Here is a 12764-nt window from a genome sequence, read left to right as displayed (position 1 = left end):
CCAATTAACCCAGTCTGGTGCCAACTGCAGCCACCTTATCCCCATAAACTTCCCAATCTTGCTCTCTCTACATCATTTGGCACTATTTTGATTCAAATTCAATTCAAGCTGAAATTTGCCCCCCAATTCAACAATGCTTGCGCATCCTCCAGACCAGACCAAGAAAACCTCCCCCGCACTCACCGTCAGCAGCGGGTAGAGGATGTGGTCCAGGTAGATAGGCAGCAGATTGAGGAAGCCCTTGGAGCCAGCTGTAGTCATTGTGTAACAAGTGTGGTCTGTATCTGTCCAAGCGTTGGTACCAGATGCAAGGCAGCGGTTTGCCAGCTGGTCCAGGACACCCTGCAGTGATGCATGAATCACAGAAATATCATTAAAGCTCCGTATTTGGTGCATTTGCACTGCACTCCTGACAAATTTATGAACAATGATGCCAGTCATCAGCTGCCCAGTTTGCACATAACTTGGCAGAAATAGAGTACAGAAGAGCCCCGCCACGGTGGCTCAGTGGCTATGGTGCTCGGCTGCTGTCCCGAAAGACGCCGGTTCGATCCCGGCCGCGGCGGCCGAATTTCGATGAAGGCGAAATTCTAGAGGCCGAGGTGCTGTGCGATGTCAGTGCACGTTAAAGAACCCCAGGTGGTCGAAATTTCCAGAGCCCTTCACTACGGCGTCCCTCATAGCCTCAGTTGCTTCGGGACATTAAACCCCCATAAACAAAAAACAAAAAAGAGTATAGAAGGGCTGTCTGGGTAGGAGGGATACCTAGTTCCATTTAATATCTACTTAACCTTTTTTTTTTGGCATCATTTTGTAGTTATGATTGCTTTTCAAAAGACAGGCTGTATAAAAAAAAAGATTGATTCCACCACATTAGTAGGATTTACAAACATTCTTGTTGATAACAGCCTAAAATTTCTGCAGCAATGAGTGCTAGATGCCATTGGTTCCCCCTGCCAGTAGCTTTTACAGTTGAATGTGAAATGATAGGTGTAGCATACCTTCAGCAATCTTCTTTTCTTCTACTTTTTTTTTTTTTCGGAGCAAACTCTCCATCAAGAAGCTTTGCTAGCTGCCCCCCTTGAGTTTCATTTGAGCCTTTTCTTTCTGTCCTGTATTCCGCCAAAACTAACTTTGCTGCAACTATAAGCATTTGCATTTTCTTTATTTCACAAAGATTCTGGAGGCCAAGGAGAGGGCTGAGTCGGGCTGGTTGGTTCAGGTTGAATGGTACGGCAAAACAGCGCTGACGGACGGGACGGAAGAAGAAGACAGACACATGCGCTGACACAAGCGCATGTGTCTGTCTCTTCTTCCGTCCCGTTCGCCAGCGCTGTTTTGTCGTACCATTCTGGAAGCCACCATACATAGACACTGAATGACAGAGTGATACAAACCAGCTACTGAACACTAATAAGCTTGCCAGTGTTGTCCTACTTCATTAAGCTAGACTGACTTTTTTCAGGTCAAAACTGAGTTTGTGAAAATAAATTTGGCACAGTACTTTTTGAGCGTTTATTAAATTTTAGGTGGAAACACCTACAACCCTATGGTCCTTCACTTCTAATGTACGTTCTCCCCTATCTTACTTTTTGATAATCGCATGGCCCATGGTTACTAAAGCAAAAAGATGAATGACCTCAGGTCAACTGTCATACCTTGTAAGGGTAGTCTTCGCTGCCCATGAATATCAAATGCTCTAATGTGTGCGGCAGGCCATCATCATCTTGAGCTTCTGTGGCTGGGTTGGAAAAAAATACATGCAATCCTAAGCTTGCATAGTGCAAGAAGCAACAGAGTACAGATCTTGTGAACATGCATTACAGTGGAAGTGATGTAAAAGCCAAGTCCTTTCAAAACACCCTTGAACAGCATGATACACCACTCGAACAGTTTGGGCATCAGGCAAAAAAGCACATTCAGTTGGCCACAAAACCACATAAAGCAGTCATCTCCCCTTCTGCTTGCTGCTACGACACCACACTATGCATACATTTCTCCAGACAGCAGCATTCTTGTAAGCAGAATTATTTTGACTTAATACTAGGGGTGTGCGAATATCAAATTTTTCGAATACGAATCGAATACAAATACTTGGTTCCGAATATCGAATCAAATATCGAATAATCAAGGACAGACGCATTTAACCACTACAAAACACTTATTTGAGCACCCAAAAACATCACAGTTCAACTATCAGTGATGAAATGAGCACAAAAGGTGTGTGTGGCTGCACAAAAAGTATCAAAGTCTCGAACATTGTTCTTAGAAGAGCGGAAATATCAGAGAAGATGGCTAGTACACAGCATTGATCAAGGCTAGCTTGCCATAAGCACAAAAGCGCGTTGCTGGGATGAACATAAAAGGTTGTCGTGAAGGAAAACCGGCTGCCCCACATGGTCAGGCAGAAGTAGTTCCCTTCTAGCTGAAACGACTTCTCCAGCCAAAGAAAATGCCCTCTCAATTTGCACTGAACTGGCACGTATTGCGAGGTATTTCGTGCACAGCCCTGACTATACCAGCTTCGCAGGTATAGCCACAAAGAAGCTCTCCAGAGCAGTCAGCTACTCCATGGCCCAACGTTACGCATTGCTCTGGGCGCCGCCATGTTGTTATGTCTCTGTCGAGAGGACTTGCGGACCGAAATGAAAGCCGGTGCTCGCAATAGAACATTCGGCTAGATACGAATATTCACGTCGTGTCGAGTATTCGAAACAACACGAATACTTCGATTTCGAATCGAATACGAATACTAAAAATATAATATTCGAATTATATTCGAAAATTTCGAATATTCGCACACCCCTACTTAATACCCAAAAGGTTTGCAGCACCAATAAGTTCTGTTGAAGGCATTTTCCATACGGAAGCTTCTGTAAGCCTGCAAGACTGACTGCACAATGCTGTATTATTACGTACAATACAAACAGACACACTTATGTTTGAAGCAGCTATGTACACCTCACCACTGATCGCCTGTTACTGTCACCTTTATCATCTTCCGATCTTCTGACTGCAGTGGAACACCACTTCCTGCTTTACAAGAATAGCACAAATCCTTTGAAGGAACACTTAGTAAAGATGCAGATAAACAAACTTTACCCAATAAAAAAGTGACAAAAACCGTTCAACTACCTGTCCTGACATGGCACATGAATGTTCCAGGTAGTGACAATGAAGAAAAGCTAACAGGTGGGGCAGGTCCCTCAATATATCCCGCTAAGCATGGTGCAATCTACGTGTGAGAGCACAGTCAAGCAGATCGAGTCTATGCCATTAGAGGTCTCTCCAAAAGTGAACGATCAGTCGGATGCATCACAATACGCTCACAGGATGTCGCACCGCATCGAGGGTGTTGCTTTTCACTACAGGGTGCAAAGAGGCCATTTCAAACTCATGCAAACTTTGGGATCTTTGAGCAGCAGTGGAAAGGAAGAAAATGTGGCTTCAGGGAGGGGGGGTCTGATTTTTACACTGCAATGCTTATATGCTTTGCATTTCATTTCCCTCAGCTGACAGGTGTGTGATGCAAAGCATACAAAGGCACACTCAAACATGTACACGCTCTAGAACCATGGTTTCCAGCCTGAACATTTACCGACTTGCCCAGATTTCAGTTCATTCTGTCAAAAGTTGAATGCCAACCAGCCATGTAACATGACCCCTTCCAGGTCTACGTTGATAACTAAATTCTAAAGACGAATGAATTCTGAGAAGAGATAGGAAAAGTTTTCCCTAGCCAGTACTACTCACGTTCATCTTAGCATTGCAGTGCACATAGCAGAAAGTGCATTGTGTAAAAATTTTCTAACAGCTCAATCATAAAATGCATCTTCAGAAGGCATGGTGTCAGAACTCAGCCACATTCTCTCAGCCTAATTCCTTCAGGTAAGCCACATGCTGCTGTGAAGGAAGTGACACATATTCCAGCAGTATGCACTGTGGGGCTAGTTGGTCCATTGTAAAGCTGCTTTCTCAGGGCGAGTTGCGCCCCGTCCTTTGTATTTAATTGCTCCCTTCCATTACGGAAAGCCCAGAGCAAAAGCTAAAGGCTGCAATGTCTGATAAAGGCCTTTGCTCCGAGTGACATTTGGCGAGCAGAAAAAGGGACGAGCCAGAAAAGCATTCGACAAGGGCACTTCGACGCATAAACACAAATCCTAAAAGCAAAAATTTGGTCACATTGTTTTGAGTTACACAAGATCACAAAAGTAAAAACACAAAAAACATCTAAAATAAGAAGTGTAACAACATAAGATTAACATGACATAGCTAATTGTTTTGCAGTAACCAAACATCAGGGAATTATTTAAAATCATTAAAAATCAAAATACTGCTCGAGGTGATGTTTAAAAAAAAGATGTACTTGGTAGCATTGCCAGCATACATATACAAACATATATAAAGAAGCAACATATACATCACCAGATGCAACAAAAGCAAAGTGAACAATGCCTAAACTATACAAATGCAATGTCACATTTCAGCAGTAGAGCTTTAAGGACTTTTTGGCCACTGGTTTGTTAAAACTGACAAAGCCATCAACATGATACAACAAAAAAAGGTATCGAATAGTCTGTGTGTTACCGGCCATAGTTTGCGTTTATGAAAGGTGTCCTTCTTAGTCCTCTGCGAAAAGAATACCGTGAACTTGGCTTTGGATTTGTTACATAAAGCTTATCGTTACGTACTGTTTGTAATAACCTGGTTTACTTTGATTAATAAATGTTTTCAAAAGAGCGGATGTGTGGGAAGAAGATGAGGTTTGTCACAGAAGTTTTCAAATATTCTAAACGTTTTCTTCTGTTATAAAATTAACAATTTTGAGCTGTTGTAGTTCCCCCCACTAGTGCGCATTAAGAGAGCCTGGAGTAGAACACAGAGTAATACAACATTTTATTTTTTTAACCAAAGCAGAACGAGTCTTTGTCACCCTTGTTGTGTCATCTTTGTGTACACAAAAAACTGAGAAATGAAACATTCTAAGGAAATTAGTCTAGTGTTGATGCAACTCCTGCATTTTGCAGAAACTTCGTTGCCCATGCTAAAACAATGCAATTTTGAAGCATACTTGGCAGCATAATAAAATTATTATACTACGAATCAATCAAAATCATAACATAATTCGTGTTACCATCCTTTTTCCACTTCACATTTCTTTACTTGTATTTCTTGCCACATCTACCATTATTTTGCATCAAATAATTAGAGAAATATAATTAGCAGTTCTGTCAAATTACAGTGTCATTACTAGCCATCTGAATATGCAGAAGTTAGTAGCATGAATACTTGTCTTCCCTTTGATGCAGATGACCCAGCAATGTTTAAGTTGAACCAATATTTGTACCTTCCTGCAAATAATTCACTCCGCAACAAGCTGAACCCTGGCATAACACTTTTACGGCATAATGTTAAACAAGTTACAGATGGCAGAAGTCTAGGGAGAGAATATCACAACCCTTCTGCAGCTTACAACAGTTGTGAGCATTCTTTTGTCAAAAATGCACAGGTCACTATGTAAATAGCAAGAGCAGTCAACAAGCCATGCTATCAGGATCCTGTGGTGCTGTTGCCAGAAGGCTGCAGAAGGTGAGAAGAGTAGATTTTTTTTTTTTGTATCTCTCTTGATAATTTATAACAGGGATCAAAAGAAATGCTGGAATCATTCACGAAGTGGCCAGCCCAATTTTGACACATGAAGGGTGATTTCTGTCCTTACATGTTTATACCAAACAATGCCGCGCATGCACTTTATCTGAATTCATTTTTGTGTACTTATCATAATCATCATCGTATGCCTGACTACTCCCACTGCAGGGCAAAGGCCTCTCCCATGTCTCTCCAATTAACCCTGTCCTTCGCCAGTTGTGGCAACCGTATCCCGGCAAATTTCTTAATCTCAACCGTCCACCTAACTTTCTGCCGCCCCCTGCTGCGCTTGCCTTCTCTTGGAATCCACTCCGTTACCCTTAAGGACCAGCTTTTGTGTACTGTGCCCTCTTATATGAAGCCACTATTTTAGAGCCTGAGGTCCCTCAGTAAATGAATTAACAAATGAATAAATAAGTACTGCTTTGCTTCTGTTATACTACATGCTGCATCACATAATGCATTTTTCAGAAATATACGGTTATGGTTAATGGGGATCTAACATCCCAAAGCGACTCAGGCTATGAGGGATGCCGTAGTGAATGACTCAGTAAATTTCGACCACCTGGGGTTCTCTAACGTGCACTGACATCGCACAGTACACGGGCCTCTAGGATTTCGCCTCCATCGAAATTTGACCACCGCGGTCGGGAATGATATATACAAAACCATAGGTTCTCTAAAGCACACTACATTTAAAGGGGCCCTAAACACAACTCAGCATGCCATTCCTTGGATGCCTTACTCACACTTATGATCAAAATTAAGAAAACGAAGCTGAAAAGGGTGCAGTAAAGCGCTCGACAACTAGCTGAACATCATGTTGCGCTGGCACTGTTTCAATGTGCCAAGAATACTGCGAGCAGAAAAAATTCCTGGGGACAACAAGACACGAGCTGGAACGAGAGGCAGTTTAGGGCCCCCCTTTGGTAAATATTATTTTAGATGACTGAAGCTTGTGTAACTGAGATACGACTCGGGGTAATTTTATTTTCACAACCTGCAAAACTTTAAACCGTGAATTCCATTCTTTTCGCATGGGTGACAAATGATTTCTGTGGAATGCAGAAGTTGCATACATATTAGACAAATTTCCCTAAGAATGTGTCACTTTTTTCACAGCAGCGCGTGGCTTACATGAGGGCTGAGAGAATTAATGCGGGTGAGTTCCGAGGCCGTGCAGTTTCTTAAGGCGCATTTTACGACTCATCAGTTAGAAAATTATTAAACAATAAACTTTCTGCTGTGTGCACAGCAATGCTAAGAGAAAAGTTTAAGCTGCCAGTTAAGCAGCCAAAAAAATGTGCAACCAGGTCTCCTAGCAACCAGGAATTTAGGAATGTAGCCATGATGGGGACTGCATTCATGATTCCCTGCTTACAAACACAAATAATTCCTAGTCGCTTGTGCACCAAGGTGCGACTGACAACCCCTGTCCCTTCGGTTGCTAGGCTCATCGGCTGTCAAAGAGCTACTTGCGATGCTTCTACGCAAGGGCAGGCGCTAGGCACCGAGTACAAAATGCGGCACATCATGTTCTCAGGTTTAACCTTGGTTTAAGGCTCTTACCAAGAGAAACTGCGCCTTGGAAAGGCTTAGGCATTGATAAAGGCACTAGCGAGCAGTGCGCTTTGAAAAAATGCCGCATATCGCATTGCAGCAGCTGAGACACATTTCCGGTGTGTGCAGCGAGCGAACCGCTCATCTTTCGCGCTGCGGACCATTCGGTGAAAAATTACGATAGGCAACACAACGCATGCTCTCCGGGAACTGCAGCACCCAAATGGAACGCTTTGCAAACGTCAAATCCACCGCGCAACGACCGACCGCACATGCGCGCGGTCGAGCACTGGGCGACCGAGCGGATGCGCGGGTCGGCGTCGTAATACTAGAGCAGCAGCTTACCGATGCAGAGGTAACCGCTGATGAGGGGACCATCGAATTCGGATACACACACAGTCATGCCGGTCTTCGTCGACCGGTACTTCGCGAGTGGCAGTTCGCCGTCGGTTCGGACGGCGCAAATTTCTTGAAAGTTGCTCATAACGTCCCTGGAAGGAGACCGCGAGGTCCAACTCGGTGGTATTGGACCCGCAGCGTTCGATTTCGGGGACTCCGTGGTTGATGACAGCGGTCGCGCTTGCGACCGGCACGTGCGTGCTACCCGCGAGAGTGGAAAAGACGAAGGTGCACACGAGCGACACGAGCACGAGAAAAAGAGCGACAACAAATCATTACATGTAGACAGATGAAGTGTGTGAAAGGAGGCTAGATTTGGAGATGTAATATGCAAACACCGACCAGATATCAACGCATAATGACGTCATAGTTTTTAGTTTTTGCGCAGACGTGAAGGTAATGCAATGGGCTGACGGTGCTACCGCTTGAACTGCTCAAAGTGATGGTTTCTGAGTTTAGAGAAAAAAAAAAAAAAAAGAAGCATTTGAAGCGATGCGACAGGCGGGAGTGAAGAAAACAACGTTTAACGCTCTAACAGAACGTGTCACAATATGATGCACCAGGGATAAACGAAATCACCTAAACTTCAGCTCGTACACGAATGCATGGTAGGCGCGCGTTTCTGATATTTCTCACCACCACCGTACCCTTCGAAATTGAGGGGTTTCATCTGAAAGACCGAAGCAAAGGGGGGGGGGGGGGGGGCACAGTCCGGCTCCCCCCTCCCCACCGGCCTGTTCTTTCGGCAGTGTTGGCAGTGCTCTACCAGCTGTCAGCATCCCCTCCCCCCCCCCCCCCCCCCCCCAAAAAAAAAAAAATAAGAAAAACGCTGGCAACGTGTCTGCAAGCACGCTATTTCACCAACACGGGCAAAGTGAAAAAACAGAGAAATGTAGACTTCGCACGACGACGCCGCCCTTCCCGGTCTTCGAGGAGAACAAAAGTGAACTTCGCGCCTCTCGCCCCGTCCGCGGCGGCAGCACGCTATCAAGAGAGGTGCTGGAAGTGCATACGAAGGGCCGTCAATTGCAGATAATACCTTTCAGATATTTAATAAATGACATCTGTTGGGTAAATACTTATCAGCCGATACCTAACTGGTAGCTCTTGCAAAGTAGTGAACACATTAAAGCTGCGATCACATGGAAACAGTAGAGGATGCAAGCTGTGCCTCTGGGATCCTGTTTCAAGTTGGTGGGTTTACCCTATAGTCACTCAGTCGGTGGGTTGAGTCTGCAGCAAGGCACCTACATGCGAGCGGGCAACACTCACTGTCAACTTGCGGTCCACGAGAAATGGAAACCTGCTTTACAGCAGATAACACGAGTTACATTAATGACCACCATATACCACACAATGCTACACATAACCTTATTCATAAATTTAAAGAGTTTCCAAAGGCATTTGATCGTATCCTACACTGCAGTTGACAAGTTCAAATAACCAGGCACATACGTCTTAAAGTACCAGCAACTGAGCTAGAAGCTTACTGCTATGCAAGCAGCACAGCATGTTGCAATAAACTACATTCATTCTGGTAAATACATCCTCATACTCTCATGGGTCCTGCAATGGCCCACTGCTTTTTCTTGTACATGTCAGTCAAAAGTTCACTGGTTTGAAACTTCGCGAGACAACCGGACTCTTAGCAGGTGACTGCATGAACTGAAGCACAAAGTTTCATTGGTGAACAGTTGGCCAAATTTATCACTGCAAAATTTGGTGCGATGTAGCACATGCTTTGCTATGCATGCATAACAACCAAAACTGCTTGCAAAAAAACAAACTTAACGAGAGAAGTAAGGGAGCCTCAGTCCACTAGCCAATGTTTCAACTAGAGGACTTGCCTGCGTCTGGGCTAGTAAAATTGCTAGCATTTTAGTTATGCACATGGCCCCTCGTTTCGTTTTACCCGATTCCTGTACATCGAGCAGATTCATTTCTTGGGTGTCTTGTTAAACTCGATTTCAAACAGAAAATGAACCTTGAGGAAAATCTCATTTGATAGCACATAAAACTTAAGGCAGCGCATGGAAACTGGGGATGTCTTCATGATTACCATAACGCATGTAGAGATAAGAACAGAGTAAAACGACAGAGATAGCACCCAAGGCACTTAGCCTAGAGTCTAGATACCAACTGGCCCACACATATGTGCATACATCACCAATCTTGCAGTTAATCTAGAGCAGTGTTTCAGTCAACTGCCAACGATTTTAAAACTCTTTTTAACACTTATTCAAGGCAAGGGCCAATCTAATAACTTCCAAAAGAATGCATTCAAAGCAAGAAGCCAAAACACAAGCAATGACCAAGCATACTACCAACATCATTGCATCAAGCACCATCCATGCATTTTAAATGGTCCCTGTGATGACAGTTTTTGCAGGGTAAAACAAGGGCAGGCAGGCCTAGCTCGGACGCACACTCAGTGTTACTTATTGGCATGGTAACACAGGCAATGAAATAATCGTTACGATCGAGGAAAAAGGTCATATTGTAGAGAGTTTCTTCGTGCAATCTGCAGTAACTAAACTTATGAAAATAATGAGCAAAAAATAGAGCACTTTATGGCCAGTATATGACTAAGTACCAATAGTTATTTTTCTTAACCTTGGAACTTTGGAAGATTTTAACCAAATATACACCTGAACTAAAAAAGAAAGTGCCAGATTTTCAACTTCTGAATTTGGGAAAACAAAACGAAGGGCCTTCGTTACACTCTATTTTCGCATTATACCAACACACTGACAACCACTGGAACAAACTTTAATGCCACTCTATGTAATGGGGCATTCTTGACGATGAAGACAAGACAAATATTCACAGATACTGTCAAGTTTTGCATTCAATCATTCTGTTCTTTGGTCATTTACACGAGGTATGCCTTGAACACACAAGGTGGCCTCCTTCATATTTATGCATCTTTTTTAGTGCATGCCACAAAACCAACTGCTGTGGCTGTACTCCTTTGCACTACACAATGTGTGCACATTTTTTGCCATTCTGTTCATGCTTTGCTGAACAGAATGTGAAAAATGCACACACATCTTTTCATGCAAGCAAAAGGGAATGCGTACATTATGGCCTCAATGCGGGTATTTGCAGAGCTAGGTATAAAGTGTCACGCTAGCTTCAAGTGTAGCTCACTTTCAACTCGAGTGCAGCTTAATTCAGCTTTTGGTCAGAGCTGTCGTTAAGTTGTTTCAGTGGTCCAAGTGGTTAAATGGTGGTGAACAATGTAGCTTCCTAATTTTAAATTGTGCTTTTCACTGCACAGAGTTCCAACGCAAGTCATGCATGCTCTGTTTTATGTACTACTGGTCCTGTGAAAAAGCTGTTACTAGGCCGCCAACCCCATGCATCCAGGAGTTCAAGACCAAATTTGTCTCCACGAACATGCAAACAAGCCACGCAGACACACCTTCACCTTGTTGGAAGGAATAATGTGCTGGCTTTTGGAGTAGCTATTACTAAACTGATAGAGATGCAACTATTTCATTTTCGCCGCACATGTAGATTTTAAACGAAGAAAACCTTGACACTAGATGGTGAATTCACACATTATTAAAGCTTCAGGCACAAGAGTCAAATGGATAAAGTGAGAACAACAACACTCTGGTGACTTGTCTTGCACCCCTTTTCCTGCACTTCCATGTGGCTGAGTGGGAGGCAGGGCAGTAACAGAGACACACTGCAATGAGACGCCCATTGGAATTACAAAAAATGAAGAAGACACGGCAGCCTTAGCAAAGGAATGTTTATCCAAAACATGTTTGTACATTCGAATGTATAGGCCGATATGCAGTCTCTCCAGCAAAAAATGTAATATATATATATAAAGTGGCATAAAATGCACCCTAATGGCACAGAGTTGCGCAGTTCATTCAAGTGAAAGTGTTGCTTACGAGAAGACAGTGCACCTTCTGGGTGGCAACCTGCATTGGGTCACACACTTTTAACGGGTGCTTGGAAAAATTACTCTACCCATTCATAACCCTTGTTTATAAGTATACAATGATCGCCTATGGTCCCGGTGGCCAGGCTGACTTAGTTCAACCAGTCGTCATCTTCGTACTCATCAAACAGTGGGGGTGGGGGCGGCTGTGGCTTCCATGACTGAAAAATGCATGAAAAACATGGTAAGAGAACCACAGCAATCTACAAAACACTGGCAGCAGTGCAAGCTCATGGTTACTGTTTCATTTTCAGCCATCAAAGGCACTCTTAACTAAGTTGCTCATGGTGCTAAGCATTTGAGTATTTTCCCAACGCTGCTAAGAACAACAACAGTTCAAGAACAAAGAACATGCAAAAAAGGAAAAGGCTGTGACACAACATGTACTGAGCCAAAAAAACTTCACTAGTGAAATGCAACGGTGCTTTCTCGTTAAGCTCCTTGGGAGCCAATGTTTAGTAACAGCAGCATGTTAGTGCCACAAATGTCAGCATTAGTAGGGGTGTGGAAAACAAAGGGAAAACAACATGCAGATGAAAATTCATGGCAACAGTGTGGGTGTCAGTGAATATGTTCTCTGAGAACCACTGTGTGGCAAACAAAACAACAGCAGCAGTTGAACAACCACCAACATAAGTGCCAAAATAATGATGTCCAAAAAAGCATACTTGTGCAAGCAAAACAGAAAAAAGGGAGTGAAAAGGACCAGGTCAGTTTACGCAATAGAGTCTCAAATAGGGCACAACCCATGGAGAACACCAATCTAGGATTATAGCAGACTCCTCTTAGGACGAACTTTGTTAAGACGAATTCTCGGATAAGATAAACACAGAGATCATTTGGTTGGCTTCCCACTGACTCAATGTAAAAGAAGATCCCCTTGAGACGAACCACTTTGCATGTCCTTAACTTAAGATGAACTTTCGCAATGAATGCGAACCACAGTGCCTCCGACAACAGTATTTGCAGAGTGCCTGCTCGGCACTCTCGAGGCATACACACAAGCAAGCAAAAATAAGTAAAAAACATTTCCCACACATTCCCGCCTACATGCGGGGGAAGCCTTCTTGCGGGCAAGTGTTCGCGGGGGAAGCCTTCTTGCGGGCAAGTGTTCGCGTGGGCAAGCGTTCGCGTGGGCAAGCGTTCGCGTGGGCAAGCGTTCGCGTGGGCAAGCGTTCGCGTGGGCAAGCGTTCGCGT

The 12764-nt window shown here is 43.8% G+C and overlaps 2 protein-coding genes across 3 annotated transcripts in view; both read right to left on the bottom strand.

Annotated features, from left to right (window-relative positions):
* LOC149355425 (uncharacterized protein C05D11.1-like) overlaps positions 1–7992 on the bottom strand; it is a 66616-nt gene extending 58624 nt beyond the window's left edge. The window contains exons 1-3 of the mRNA XM_089583786.1: positions 7555–7992; positions 1659–1741; positions 184–342 (exon numbers count right to left, since the gene is read on the bottom strand). Coding sequence (XP_089439912.1) covers positions 184–342; positions 1659–1741; positions 7555–7693 — 381 coding nt within the window. The 5' untranslated portion in view covers positions 7694–7992. The remainder of the gene's footprint in view (positions 1–183; positions 343–1658; positions 1742–7554) is intronic.
* A 3361-nt stretch (positions 7993–11353) lies between these two features.
* Positions 11354–12764, bottom strand: part of LOC149355424 (FK506-binding protein 15-like) — a 108722-nt gene continuing 107311 nt past the window's right edge. For both annotated transcript variants that reach the window (XR_016291506.1, XM_089583785.1), the window contains one exon: positions 11354–11727. The gene's annotated coding sequence lies outside the window, so the exon portion shown is untranslated. The remainder of the gene's footprint in view (positions 11728–12764) is intronic.

The sequence above is a fragment of the Amblyomma mixtum genome, chromosome 3 (genome assembly GCF_055824585.1).
Source record: "Amblyomma mixtum isolate Tamu chromosome 3, ASM5582458v1, whole genome shotgun sequence".
In the NCBI taxonomy this organism is placed as follows: domain Eukaryota; kingdom Metazoa; phylum Arthropoda; class Arachnida; order Ixodida; family Ixodidae; genus Amblyomma; species Amblyomma mixtum.
This window is presented reverse-complemented; position numbering and strand designations above follow the sequence as displayed.